The sequence below is a fragment of the Ochlerotatus camptorhynchus genome, unplaced genomic scaffold (assembly GCF_037179485.1).
Source record: "Ochlerotatus camptorhynchus isolate MF236.1 unplaced genomic scaffold, CSIRO-AGI_Acam_v1.1 ptg000388l, whole genome shotgun sequence".
In the NCBI taxonomy this organism is placed as follows: domain Eukaryota; kingdom Metazoa; phylum Arthropoda; class Insecta; order Diptera; family Culicidae; genus Ochlerotatus; species Ochlerotatus camptorhynchus.
The window spans coordinates 64-13236 of record NW_027040875.1 but is presented as its reverse complement, the minus strand read 5'-3'; the positions used below and the strand labels follow the sequence as shown (position 1 = coordinate 13236).

Below are 13173 nucleotides of genomic sequence, written 5' to 3'. Positions count from 1 at the left end.
CCTGGTTGCAGCAGTTTGGATGTAATATTCAACAACTTTTTTTTCTGTGTAGAGGTAACTCTAATACCCCGTTCACATTACAGCGTATATCACGTGATATACGCTGTCTTGCAATGAGCACTCATGCATCTAGTTTTCACTAGAAATCCTATGTATGAGTGCTCATTGCAAGACAGCCTATATTACGTGATATAGGCTGTAATGTGAACAGGGTATAAGACTAGAAGGTCCCGAAGAAACGTGCTCAACTTTTTGGCTCAGCTCTGGTACCATCTTCGGTCCCAAGCTAATTGATTCACCCCTCGAAACATAGAAAAATCAACTAACCCCTCATTTTATCTGTCAAACTTTCATAGCGAATCAAAACAAACATTGTGTAGTACTAGAATTTTGACTAGAATGGGATACGTTAATCGTTTACTTGGGACTAATAGGCTACACAGTAAAAAAAAATGTAATATCGATCAACGTAATTCAAGCTGATGTATGAAATAATGATGTAATAGCAAAAAGCAGATACAATATTACATCAATGGATGTAATTTTGTTCGCAAAATCGATGTACATCGTACAATGTGATATTACACAACCGATGGATTGACCTGGTTGCAGCAGTTTCGATGTAATATTCAACAACTATTTTTGCTGTGTAGTCAAGTAGTGAGGCAATTTAAAATCGTAAGTTTCGTATTGATTGTTGCTATTGGTCCCAATTACATCTGTAAGCATACCCCATTCTTGATGAAATTCTATTACTACACTATGGGATTACCCCCATTTGGGGGCCTCCCGTAGCTCAGTCGGTAAAGGCGCAGCTACAAAGCAAGACCATGCTGGAGGTGGCTGGGTTCGATTCCCGGTCCGGTCTAGGAATTTTTCGGGTTGAAAAATTTCTCGACTTCCCTGGGCATAGAAGTATGATTGGACTTGCCACACAATTCTACCAATGCAAAAATGGTACAGGCATCTAAAGCTCTCAATTAATAACTGTGGAAGTGCATCTAGAACACTAAGTTGAGAGCACGCAATAAGCCAATATGCGATATGCAATAAGCTTGAAATGCGAAGAAGAAGAAGAAGAGTAAACCATAGTTTACCCATTAAATGAAGAGGGGCACTTTTAGCGGAAATGGCTATTTTTATACCCATTAATAGGTTTTCGCGAAACACCGTGTACTTGAAACCGAGCTTGAAACTTCTCACATCGTGTTGCCGATGCTCCCTTTTTATGGCACAGACCTGTTATCCTGTCACGGAGATGAAAAACTACCCAAAATAAAGTACTTTTCCCTCAATTCCGTTGTTCAGCCCAATAACCCAAATTTGAGTAAATCGCATATAGTAGTTTCCATTTAACACCAGCAAAAAAAAAATACCTACTCTTAAGTATATTCTACCCAAAATTATGTTTAATTCACGTAAATTTGAGAATATACATTTTACTTAGAAGTAACTTATTGGGCTGAACTAAATCGTTGGGTCGAATATCTTGTTCCTTTCATGACAACAATAACGAGTGCAAGTGAGAGGCTGAAGTCAATATTAAGTAAATAGAATTCAAATTTTGGGTAGTATTTTTTCTCCGTGTTTTACGCGAGTTGCCGATGCGTGTCAACTCAACAAGAACATGTTACTCAAATTGACGTGGATGCGCGCCAGGTCTGGTACGCGTGTGTTTGATTTTTAATGCATGTGCATGCATGTATTTACTTTTAACTTGTATGAGTTTGTTTTGGACTGTTGCAAGCAGCGCTGAGTTTTTTTTAATTTATGAAAGTAGAAAACTACAAAATATTTCAATTAAAAGTTCATTGACTAATGCATAACAATGAAAACTATGTCCGTTTTCGGTGTTGTGTTGGTCGCCAGATTGTTCTCCGCAAAATTCTTGCACATCACGGATTGTGACGAGACCTACAACTATTGGGAACCTCTACATTATCTGCTGTACGGAAAGGGTAAGTTTAAAATAGGGACTGCCAATGAACTACGTGGCGATCGCCCTTAAACTAAATTTATAGTGGTCGCTGAAGCTTTGGGCCTAGTCCCTAGTGGTTCTTCCGTGGACTGATAAATGGGTACATCTTTTAAATGTATTTACAATAGTAGTAAAGGCCGGCGCACAATGCATACGTTTTCGGGTTTTTTGACAGATAATGCATGGGCTAACTGTCAAAAAACCTGAAAACGTATCTATTGTGCGCCATACGTATACCATGGGAAGTGGTTATGATACTCGATTCGATTGAAATTGTATTTTTTATTTTATTTATTTTATTTTATATTTTATTGTATACTTTTCTGGGCTGATATAGCGTGTCACATCTAACAATCTAAAGAAACTTGAACTAAATAGCACAGACAAACATACATAACACATTGAATATTTCTCACTGTAAAACATCGTCGCTAAAACATTACCGCCATCTGTTGAGTGCACTGTGGTGGGCAGTACGCTGAACAGATGGCTGTAGTGTGTAAACGTCAAACGCAAGGGAATCAACCATGCGCGCCACAGGTGGCGGTACTACCAACTAAAATACTTTTAAATTGACCGTTAAATGCTTGTTCGATGCACAACTTGCGAGTGTTATGTATGCTTGTTTGTGTAAATAGTATGACTACGTAGTTAATTAGTATGCTAAACTAATATGCGATAAGCAATAAGCTTAGAATGCGAAGAACATGAAAGAAGAAGACGCATTTAATTGATAAGACCTAACTATCTGGACTGGACAATATAAATATATTTTTTAAATGTGTTGTTTCAGGTCTGCAGACGTGGGAATATAGCCCTGCGTATGGACTGCGGTCATATTTGTATTTAATACTACATGCCGCACCTGCATGGATCTTGCAGAAGTTAACGCTACTGGATAGTACATCATTGTTCTACTGCATTCGGTGCATACTAGCTGTTGTGTGTGCTTCCCTAGAAGCAATCATGTTCAGGTATTTGGTTAGAACATTTTTTGTGTTTTGTACCCTCAGTGAACTCTCAACAACTTTATATTGAGAGGATTATATAATAACTTGGAATTTTTCACAATTTTAAATACCGTGACCTGCCCTAATTCCGCGAAGGTAAACTTAGCATATCGAGTCATCTTTACTAATACATAACAAATTTGACGAATATTTATAGAATAAAAACCATGGCTTTAGGGCACTGCAGTACTTTTCGGTGCCTAGAGCTTTTTGACGTTTAATCGGCGCACACTAATGCACCATTTAAACCTCGATTTAAACTGAAGGAGTGTGAGCAAGAGAGAAACAGATTAGTGGGAAAACAAACCATCCATTCATCCCTGTGTGCTAGATAGAGAAAGACAATTAAGCGTCAAAAAGGTCTCTAATACCGTGGTTTGATTGCAGCAGCATAATTATGACTTAATAAGGCGTAGGAGAAATGGCTCTAATGTTAGCTTATGGATCTGAGATTGGGCCCATCGCTAAAAATCTGCTATATATCAATTTTATCTAGATGAACGCGTCATTGTAACGGTACTAATGGATATTTTTGGTCGCTATTGAAAATTTAGTCGATTGCTGAATTTATGTACTGGCTCAAATTAGGGGCATTTAGGCCGACATTATAATCAATTGAACAAGGCCCTTAGCAACGTTATAAACAGAGGTTCTATTCATGTTACACCCCTTTGTTTAGGTATTACTCTTCAAGTACTAGGCACAATGCAATGTCTATCCTTTTATTATTATTATTATTATTATTTTTAGGTTGCAATTTTTTTTCAAATCAAATTTTTATTGCAAATGGTAATACAATACCCAATCACAAGTTACTAATCTAATCTAATACAAACGCAGCCAGTACGAAAAAGCATCCTGGAAAATGATTAGGTTAGATGAGGTCTGATTATGTGTCTTGTCTAATTGGTGTTTACAGCATATCTGAGATATGATATAAACATCAATACGGCCAGGCCTACTGCGTTGTATTTGCCGCAAAGATGATTCTTGGAAATGAATGGGAACATTTCTTGAATCTACAGGGGTGGAAGGATGCGTGGACATACCGTACCAAACGCTCCGAGTTACTATGTGTAGTTGTGTGTAATGTGTAAATATTTGTACAATATTTTGAATCATAAAATAATGTAATGGAAGGATCTTACCGAATTTTCTCCTATGTTGGTAATGATTCTTTTGCGCTTAAAAGTTTCGTTGGATGCAAATTTCACCACTGAATAGACAATCCTTCCAGATCAACATTTTCTTGCTACGACAACTAGAGACGCTACAGTAATTCAAAAGAAGCGGCCAAATACTAACTAAAGGGTGTCCCACATCAAATTGCATGACGGAAACAACGCTGTAGAAAATTACCCATTTGGTATTTTCTCTTGAAATTTGGGGTAGAAGTAGTTTGGAGTATATTGTTTACACTGTATTTTTATCGTTTTTCAAAAGTTGAAAAAAATGGCGTCATCCGAAATGCAACGTCGCGAATTGATTTTGCGCAAGCACCTGAAAAATCATCAACTTTCTCATCGGGACATCTGAAAACAACTCGGAATCGTGCAGTCAACGGTGATCGTTTAAGCGGAATCCCAATGCTTCGGTCAGGGATGTGGCCAAAAAGTTGAATCTGTCCAAGTCTTTCCTTCAGAGAGCCAAGAATCGGGAGGGACTGCATACGTACAAAGTGCAGAAGGCTCCAAATCGTGAGGCACGGCAAAATACGAAGCCTTATTGTCTCATCATGGATGATGAGACTTACGTCAAGGCGGACTTCCGGTAGCTTCCGGGGCTACTGTTCTTCACCGCCTAGCACAAGTTTGATGTTCCGGAGGAAGTAAGGAAGCAGAAACTTTCAAAGTTTGCCAAAAAATACATGATTTGGCAAGCGATCTGCTCACGTGGCAAACGGAGTGCGCCGTTCGTGGCTACCGGGACTGTAAACGGGGAGATCTACCTCAAGAAGTGTCTACAGAAGCGTCTGCTTACTCTGTTGAAGCCGGATCTAGCTTCGTGCCACTATTCAAATGTTGTCCTGGAGTGGTACGAAGTCAACGGGGTCACTTTCGTACCCAAGGACATGAACCCCCCCAACGCACCGGAACTAAGGCCCATCGAAAAATACTGGGCTATTATGAAGCAGGCACTACGGAAGCATCCCAAGGAGGTCAAATCTGAAGAAGACATGAAGAAAAGGTGGGTTTCCGTACAGAAGAAGCTGCAGCTAGATGTTGTACAGAAACTAATAAGTGGAGTTAAGCGTAAAGTGCGAGCGTACGGTTATGACATTGAAGTTGAATGAAATAAAGATGCAAAAAGCTTACTAATAGTTTATATTTTATTGTCTGAAAGTTTGAAAAGGATCGGTCAACTGGGTAATTTTCTACAGCGTATTTTCCGTGATGTAATTTGATGTAGGACACCCTTTAGAACAGACTCTACTTGGGATCTTATCTTACTACCGGTGAATCTCGATTTTGGCACCTCTCGATTTTGACATGCCTCGGTTACTACAACATGGTATTCTTTTTTGTTAACAAAACAAAAAAATTATGAAATTATTCTAAAATAGCATTTTTTATATATTTTTCAACAAGATACACTTAATGTATTTATTGTTATTTCAAAGTCAATTCAGCACTCAATTGTGATGCGTATAAAAAGGTCTCGATTTTCGCAACATAGTTGTCATAGTCTACATGAGCCTTGAGGAATATGAGGATATTTTTTGCAACTTCATTTGTATCCGGGTTTTCCTATATCATCATTCCAATTAGCCGTATGTTTCCCTAGTGCATAAAAATTGGTAAAATACAGAAAATTAAAAATTTATTTTTAGATGATTGGAGAAATTCGTGTTGTATATTTCATATAAATAAAAAAATAAAAAAAGCTGAGTGCTCTTCAGCTAAGCTGCTTGTTGTAACTACCTGATATGACAGTCATATGATGCGTTTATGTTTACATTATACTGTAAAAAAATATCACAGTGATAACTCATTTCCACATATAGTTAAGGCTTCCATTTCAACTTGCCCTTGTACCTTATTATTTTTATTTTGACAGATCTGTTCATCGTAACTTCGGTTCATTGATAGCAAAACTGTGGCTTATGTTCCAAGTGTTTAGTCCAGGAATGTTCATATCAAGTACAGCATTACTTCCAAGGTAAGTAGTAAATAGTTGCGACGTATGGATTTTTTTTTAAATTATCGGACTGGTTTGGGCCAAAGGGTCTCAGAATTTCATGAAATTCTACTCACAGGTTTATGACTATATGAACGAAAAAAATATAAAAAATCTGAATGGTACATTTTCCCGGAAAATTTTAATGAATGTTTTCGGAGTTTCCCGGAAAATTCTTAACTCATGAAAGAAACTTGTGTAGTGAAATTATAAGCTAGTTATCTCTGCAATTCATTACAAATAGGAGAAATGGATGTAATCTCGGACTAAATGCCCCTAATTTGGGCCCAAACATAAATTCAGCTATCGACTAAATTTTCAATAGCGACCAAAAATATCCATTAGTACCGTCCCAATTACGCGTTCATCTAGATAAAATTGATAAATAGCAGATTTTTAGCGATGGGCCCAATCTTAGATTCATAGACCAACATTAGAGCCATTTCCCCTATAATCTGAAAAATATTTTCCACGAAAATTTTCACGGTGGAGGAAAATCGCAAGGAAAATCAGGGTATGAAATACTTCAATACTTATTACCTGTCACTGGTGAAAATTTTAGCGTGTGTCTGTGTGTATGTTATGAGCAAAAAACTAACGACCCGTAACATTTTCTTTCTCTGTTTTTTTTTGCGGAAATCACATGCTTTGAAAATCCATAACTCATAAGTCAACTGTCGTAGAAATAAGCTTGTTTAGTAAACTGATATAAACATTATCTCAGCAATCCATTCACACTTAGAAAAAATCACCGACTTCGGTAATTCATTTACCGAATTCTCAACAGCTGAACGGTCGGTAATGTTTTCGGTAATCTAGAACATTACCGAAAAATCTGTAAACTGGATCAAAAAAATTAGCTGTCAAATTTACCGAACGATTGGTAACGTTTACCGATGTGCATTGCTTGATTTGTAGTTGACTTTACCGGAGAACTGTAATTTTAAGGACGATATGCAAATCGAAAATTACCGAGAGATCTGTAATATTTGAAAAAGGGCACCGACTCAACTGTAATTTGCTTTAATATTGTTTCAAGCAAGGTTGCAAAGACTCATTTCAGCTAAAATAATGTTTTTCGGAATAATAAAACCAAAAGATGGTATGATGGCATGTTTTACTTGTAACTTACAAGAAGAGGTTACAAAGTATGCGTTGGAAACATAAAACCTGTAAATTTTGCTTTCTATGAGTCACAATCAGCGATTTGCTGATCGCTGAGTTAGTGAGTGAGTGAATGAGTGAGTTTGTGAAAAATCGCTGATTGTGACTCTCGTGAAGTGAAATAAACAGGTTTAATATGTCAAACACATTCTTTGCAACCTCTTCTTGTATCCTACCAATTTAAAATTTGATCATGGCATCTAATTATTTCATAATTTAGAAAAACATTGTTTTAGCTGAAATGAGTCTTTGCAACCTTGGTTTCAAGGTGGTGGTCACTGCAACCCATGCAAAAATTTGGCTACAGTCGTGATCAATAAGTTAGTGTTGCAAATTGCACCACCAATGAACAAAACCGTTGGCGACGATCAAGGAAGCATTGGAAGAAGATTTCAAATGCTGTTTTCAGATCGTCGCCAACGGGAATGGAACTTGGACCGACAGAAAAAAACAAGCAAACAACATCGGTATTTATTTAGATAACGAAAATTAATTATTTATGGAAAATATCTACGATTCGATCATCGCTCGGTTGCATAACAGCCTCCATAATTTCACCTTTTCTATTTTTCACAAGCACGAACGCTTTTAATGTATTTCAAAAATAACAATATGGTGGATTTGACGTTTACCTAGACCGTTACCGAACTCAGTAATGGAACGCTTTGTTTACCGAAACTTCAGTAAAATATTTCACCGAAGTCAGTGATGAAGCTGATTTACAGACCTGCCGGTAAAAATGTTTACCGTTTTCGGTAAATTGAAATAAAATTACCGAAATTCGGTCATTTCATTTACAGTTTTCAGCAATAAAGCGAGAAAATACCGAAACATCTGTAATTTTTAGCATTACCGATCTAAGACGGTAATTTTTTTTACCGAACTCAGGGTCTCTGTTTAAGTGTGTTGTAAATATAAACTTCCAAAATGTTTTCCATGAACATTTGCGCAGTGGAGAAAAAATTCGAAGAAAATCAGGCAAACCATATTCCGAGTGATAATTCTTACTTGAAAATTTCTTATTTGTGGGAATATCAGAGTGATATCTCTTACCGTCTTTGAGTATTTACCGAAAACCTGTTAACCGGTTAAATGCCATTCTAAGAAAATTATAAAGCAAACAGGAAAACAATAATTTTCATAGTTTTTCCATAACTGGTCGTTAGTTTTTCGGTCATATCTCAAAAACGGTAAGCGACACCACTCTGAAATATTCACCAGAAGTTTTCAAGCATGAAACATCTTCATTACCCTGACAATGTTTTTTTTTTATTTTCCTTGCGATTTGCCTCCACCGTAAAAATGTTCGTGGAAAACATTTTTCAGATTATATTTTTTTATGGATTCCTGAGATTATTTTCTTTCCATTTCACTACAAAATGTTCTTTCTAAGATGATTGGTTCATATGTTATGAATTATGTCATCATCAAAAAACATAAACTAAAATTTTTCAGGAAAATATACCACACTTTTTTTTTGATTTTTTTTTCGTTCATATAACTATTAAATTTCATAATATTCTGAGACCCTTCGGCTAATTTTGTCCGATGATATTTAGAAAAATCTAAAAAGTGTGATAAAAGTGCACATTTCCGTCAAATCGTGTTGGTGTCTTCGGAGCACTTATTGCTTGCATCATAAGGAATGAGTGCACCAAAGATACCAAGACGACTAGACGGAAACTCACACTTTGTATTAAGTGAAAACGCGCTGATTAGTCCAGTTCGGTGTGAAATGCGCAATATATAATAAATATATCGTGTGACGTAGTATAAATGTTAACCTCTTATTTTTAATATATTCGTTGTATTTTCTAGCACATTTTCAATGTATTTGACCATCGCTTTTGTTTCGATGTGGTGGGAAAAACATTACAAGCTGGCTATTTTGAGCATCGTAATTTCATCTTTTATCGGTTAGTTGCATGATCAACCAAATATTACCAACTATACAGAGTATAATTCTTTATTGCATGTTTTATTTACAGGTTGGCCTTTCGCAGCATTTGTCAGCTTACCATTTGTATACAACGTATTAGTTCAGCAACGGTTATTTAGAATGTTTTTGTGTTGGAGTTGCCTGTTTGCTATTTTAATTGGAGTTCCTCTGGTTATAGTGGATTCTTATTTGTACGGAAACCTAACGTTTGCACCGTTTAATATTGTTGTTTACAATATCTTCTCACAACATGGCCCAAATCTATTCGGAGTGGAATCTAAATATTTTTACTTCATCAATTTGTTTTTGAATTTCAATGTAGTTTGGTGTTTTGCAATGTTATGTCCGAGTGTGATAGTTTTGAAATTTGCGCTGCAAAAAATTGCTCCAGTCAAGCTCCACGCCAACCGTTTGCAACAAGGTATCCTTTGGAAAATATCGCCTCTATATGTTTGGATGCTTATGTTCTTCATGCAGCCGCATAAAGAAGAAAGGTAAATCCTTGAATAGTTTCATAATCATGTTATCAACCTATCGTCCACACATATTTTGAATACAACAGTTCAAATTCCTTCTTCTCTTCTTTTTGGCTTTTAGGCTTTTTAACACAGCTTTAGCCTACTCTAAACTTAGTGTTCTTGAAGCACTTCTACAGTTTTTAATTGAGAGCTTTCTATGCCAGCCAATGCATGCATGTGTATTAGACTGATGCAAATTTTGACATTTTCGCTCCACAGTGCTCAAACGGTTCCAAATCGGGTCCTGATTAGTCTCCCAAAATTTGAACTCATTTGAAAAGAAACTGACTTGGCACAAACCATTTAAAGTTTATATGGAAATTACTATGGGAAATCCAAACTTTTTGTTTATTGTCTTCTACCCATTTTCCATGTTGCTTTTTCGGAAATTTCTATAACTATTCTTACGGAAAATTTTCTATGCTACAACTTTGCCGAATAACGTTTTTCAGCCAAATGTCAAATTAAATTGTTATTAATTGTTTAAGAGATTGATAATCTTATGGCATGATCAAGCAGCTGTTTTGTGAGCAACACTGTATCTTGCAGTATGACATAGTAGCCATGATTTTTGTGCTCTATTCTAAGCGCCAGAAACACCAATGTTGCCTGCTGAACAGTTGATTGAGCATAATCGTAAGACATTAGTGGCTTGAATTATTGATAACTTTTGATGCTTACATTATATTGAAAAGTGGTTAACGACAAAGTTGTAGCTGAGAAAATTTTCTTCGAGCTCAGTTATCATTTTTTAAAGCAGAGCGATATGGTAAATTGTTAGATGGATATGAACAAAACATTTGGTTTTCCTATAGTAATTTCCATATAAACTTCAAATGGTTTGTGCCTAGTCAGTTTCTTATCGAATGAGTTCAAATTTTGGGAGACTAATCAGGACCCGATTTGGAACCGTTTGAGCACTGTGGAGCGAAAATGTCAAAATTTGCATCAGTCTAATGTGTATATTGTGTGGCAAGTAAAACGATACTCTATTATCAGGAAAGTCGAAAAAAATTCCAACCCTAAAGACTACCCTAGACAGTACCTAGACAGTACCGGGAATCGAGCCCAACGCCTCTTGCTTGGTAATACCGTGCCTTACCTAGTTAGGCTATCTGAGGCCCAAATCCTTATCCTTACTTCATTAAGTGTGGTTGTGTATTAAAAATAGTGTGTTAGATAGTGTTATATTAGATTCATTCCAATTGATTGATAACGATGACCAAGGCAAAATACAGCGATATTGTAAATTAACACTTTCAAATTTTTCAAATACTTATTTCATATTAATTATTCTTATCATTCCCACACATCTCATTCGATCGTTAAATACTATCTACATAATCAAAAAATAATTTAATATAATTAAAAAAAAAAGAGGTTTTGCACCACCTTTGAATAAAATCGAAGACAGCATATCAAGAAGACTGGCAACTCTTCCATTTTCTCGAACGACCGCTATGAGGCAGGTACAATAGCGTCATCTACCGCTCAAAGGTAAATGCTTCGAACGAATTTGATAGCAAAGATTACATCATCAGATAAAGGTTTGTGTATTTGCTCATTTTTCTATGCGTTGCTTCCACCTTCGCTCAAGTGCAGAGCTACTGTATCTGTCGCTTGGACTCTGGCAAAGTTGCAAGTCTTCTTAATATGATGTCTTCGACAAAATGCAAACTTGAAAATTAGCATAAAAAACAGCAGTAAATATGCTATGCTATGCTTCATTAGACGAGGCATACGATACATATCTCTAAATTATAAAGTTTGACGTTTCAACTCTATCCCCATCTGTTGTGCAGACCGCACATTGCATTGTGGAGAACAGAGGGCGATATTGTTATGTCGCCGTGAATGTCTGTCTGTTCTAGTGATGATGTTTGTAATTTAAGTTATTGATGAATAACAATAGTGTATGTGTGTGTGTATGTTGCTGCCACCAACAACTCAAATTTATTCGTATTGTTTTTCTATTCCGTAGGTTTATATTCCCTGTTTACCCAATGGTCACACTTTGCGGTGCGATAGCGATTACAACTATTATGCAGGTCATGGATATGTTATTTCAACGATATGGAAAACATACATTGCGCATGCTCAGGAATGCTCTCCTGTGTGGAGCTAGTCTCACTTTTATTGTTTTAAGTTTATCAAGATTATTTGCGTTGTATGTTAACTATCATGCTCCCATGGAAATCAGTTCGCGTGTAGATGTATCTCCTGCAGCAAAGAATATATGCCTAGGAAAAGAGTGGCATCGATTTCCCGGGAACTTTTTCCTTCCTAGTAATTATCGGTTAAGATTTGTGAGATCACATTTCAACGGTCTTCTTCCAGCTTATTTTGACGAAACTGAGATGGGGTCGACTGTAGTCCATAGCTATTTTAACAACATGAATCAACCTAACAGCCACATGTTGTTTGATATTTCAAAATGTGATTACATCGTTGATTTTGACACCGAAGAAAATTTGTCGCTTAATGAGACTGAACCAAATTATTCCAAAGATAGTGCAACATGGGAAATAGTACACAGTGTTCCTTTCCTAAATTCTGGCGTTTCACACAGCGTTTACAGAGCGTTTTATGCGCCATACATAGGGAAAAAATATGTTAAGTTTGGTAGTTATAATCTATTGGCTCGTAAGATGTAGTAAATGAAGTAATCTCTAGATATTGTTTAGTTTTTTCGATGACAATCTCCATAAAAAACTCAATTGTATTAGTACAGATTGGTTTCAGTTATTCACTTGTTTATTCCATATTGGCAATTACATTATTGCAACACTCTGTCGTCTTTGTTCTATAAGCTTACAGCACGATACAAAACGATAATTATGTCACGTTGTGATGTTTCTAAAAATATTGGAATATTAGATTATGGAGAAAATTTAGAAGTTAACACATTTTTCTATCTCATCATGAATAAAAGTTGGAAGATCGAAAGGTCGATTTTTGCGATTTTTTTTTTCATGTCATAACAAGGCTACCTCGCCGATGGCCGAAAGCCTTGGTAAATCTATATATAGGGTATACGTCCCTAACCTCGGTCTAATATGCAGCCATAGATTACGTTTTTAATCATAACTCATCAATTAATTTACCTGCAAACGATATTCTACTGCTAAATGGTATGCTTAGATATGCTTATCATGTCGTTTGCTATCAGGAACCGCAAAAAGTTGAAAAACTTACTTTTTTTAAGACAAAAACTCACCAGGGAAATGTATGTAATATCGGTCTATTGTCCCCAAATTGGGTCTATTTATGGATGCAACTTCGTCCTATCCTGTTTGATTCTCAAAAAAAACGCTCTTGGTAACGTTTTCTTATGTATTTTTTTTATCACTATCACTGTTAACTTAATACTCTTCATTCCTCAAAACA

General features: G+C 36.2%; 1 protein-coding gene across 1 annotated transcript; it reads left to right on the top strand.

Annotated features, from left to right (window-relative positions):
- Positions 1-1733: 1733 nt before the first annotated feature.
- Positions 1734-12541, top strand: Alg9 (alpha-1,2-mannosyltransferase Alg9). Its single transcript, XM_065233063.1, has 6 exons — positions 1734-1958; positions 2772-2952; positions 6046-6147; positions 9148-9245; positions 9318-9762; positions 11768-12541. Exons 1-6 carry the CDS (start codon positions 1829-1831, stop codon positions 12438-12440), a joined length of 1629 nt encoding a protein of 542 aa, XP_065089135.1. The 5' UTR covers positions 1734-1828; the 3' UTR covers positions 12441-12541.
- Positions 12542-13173: the final 632 nt, after the last annotated feature.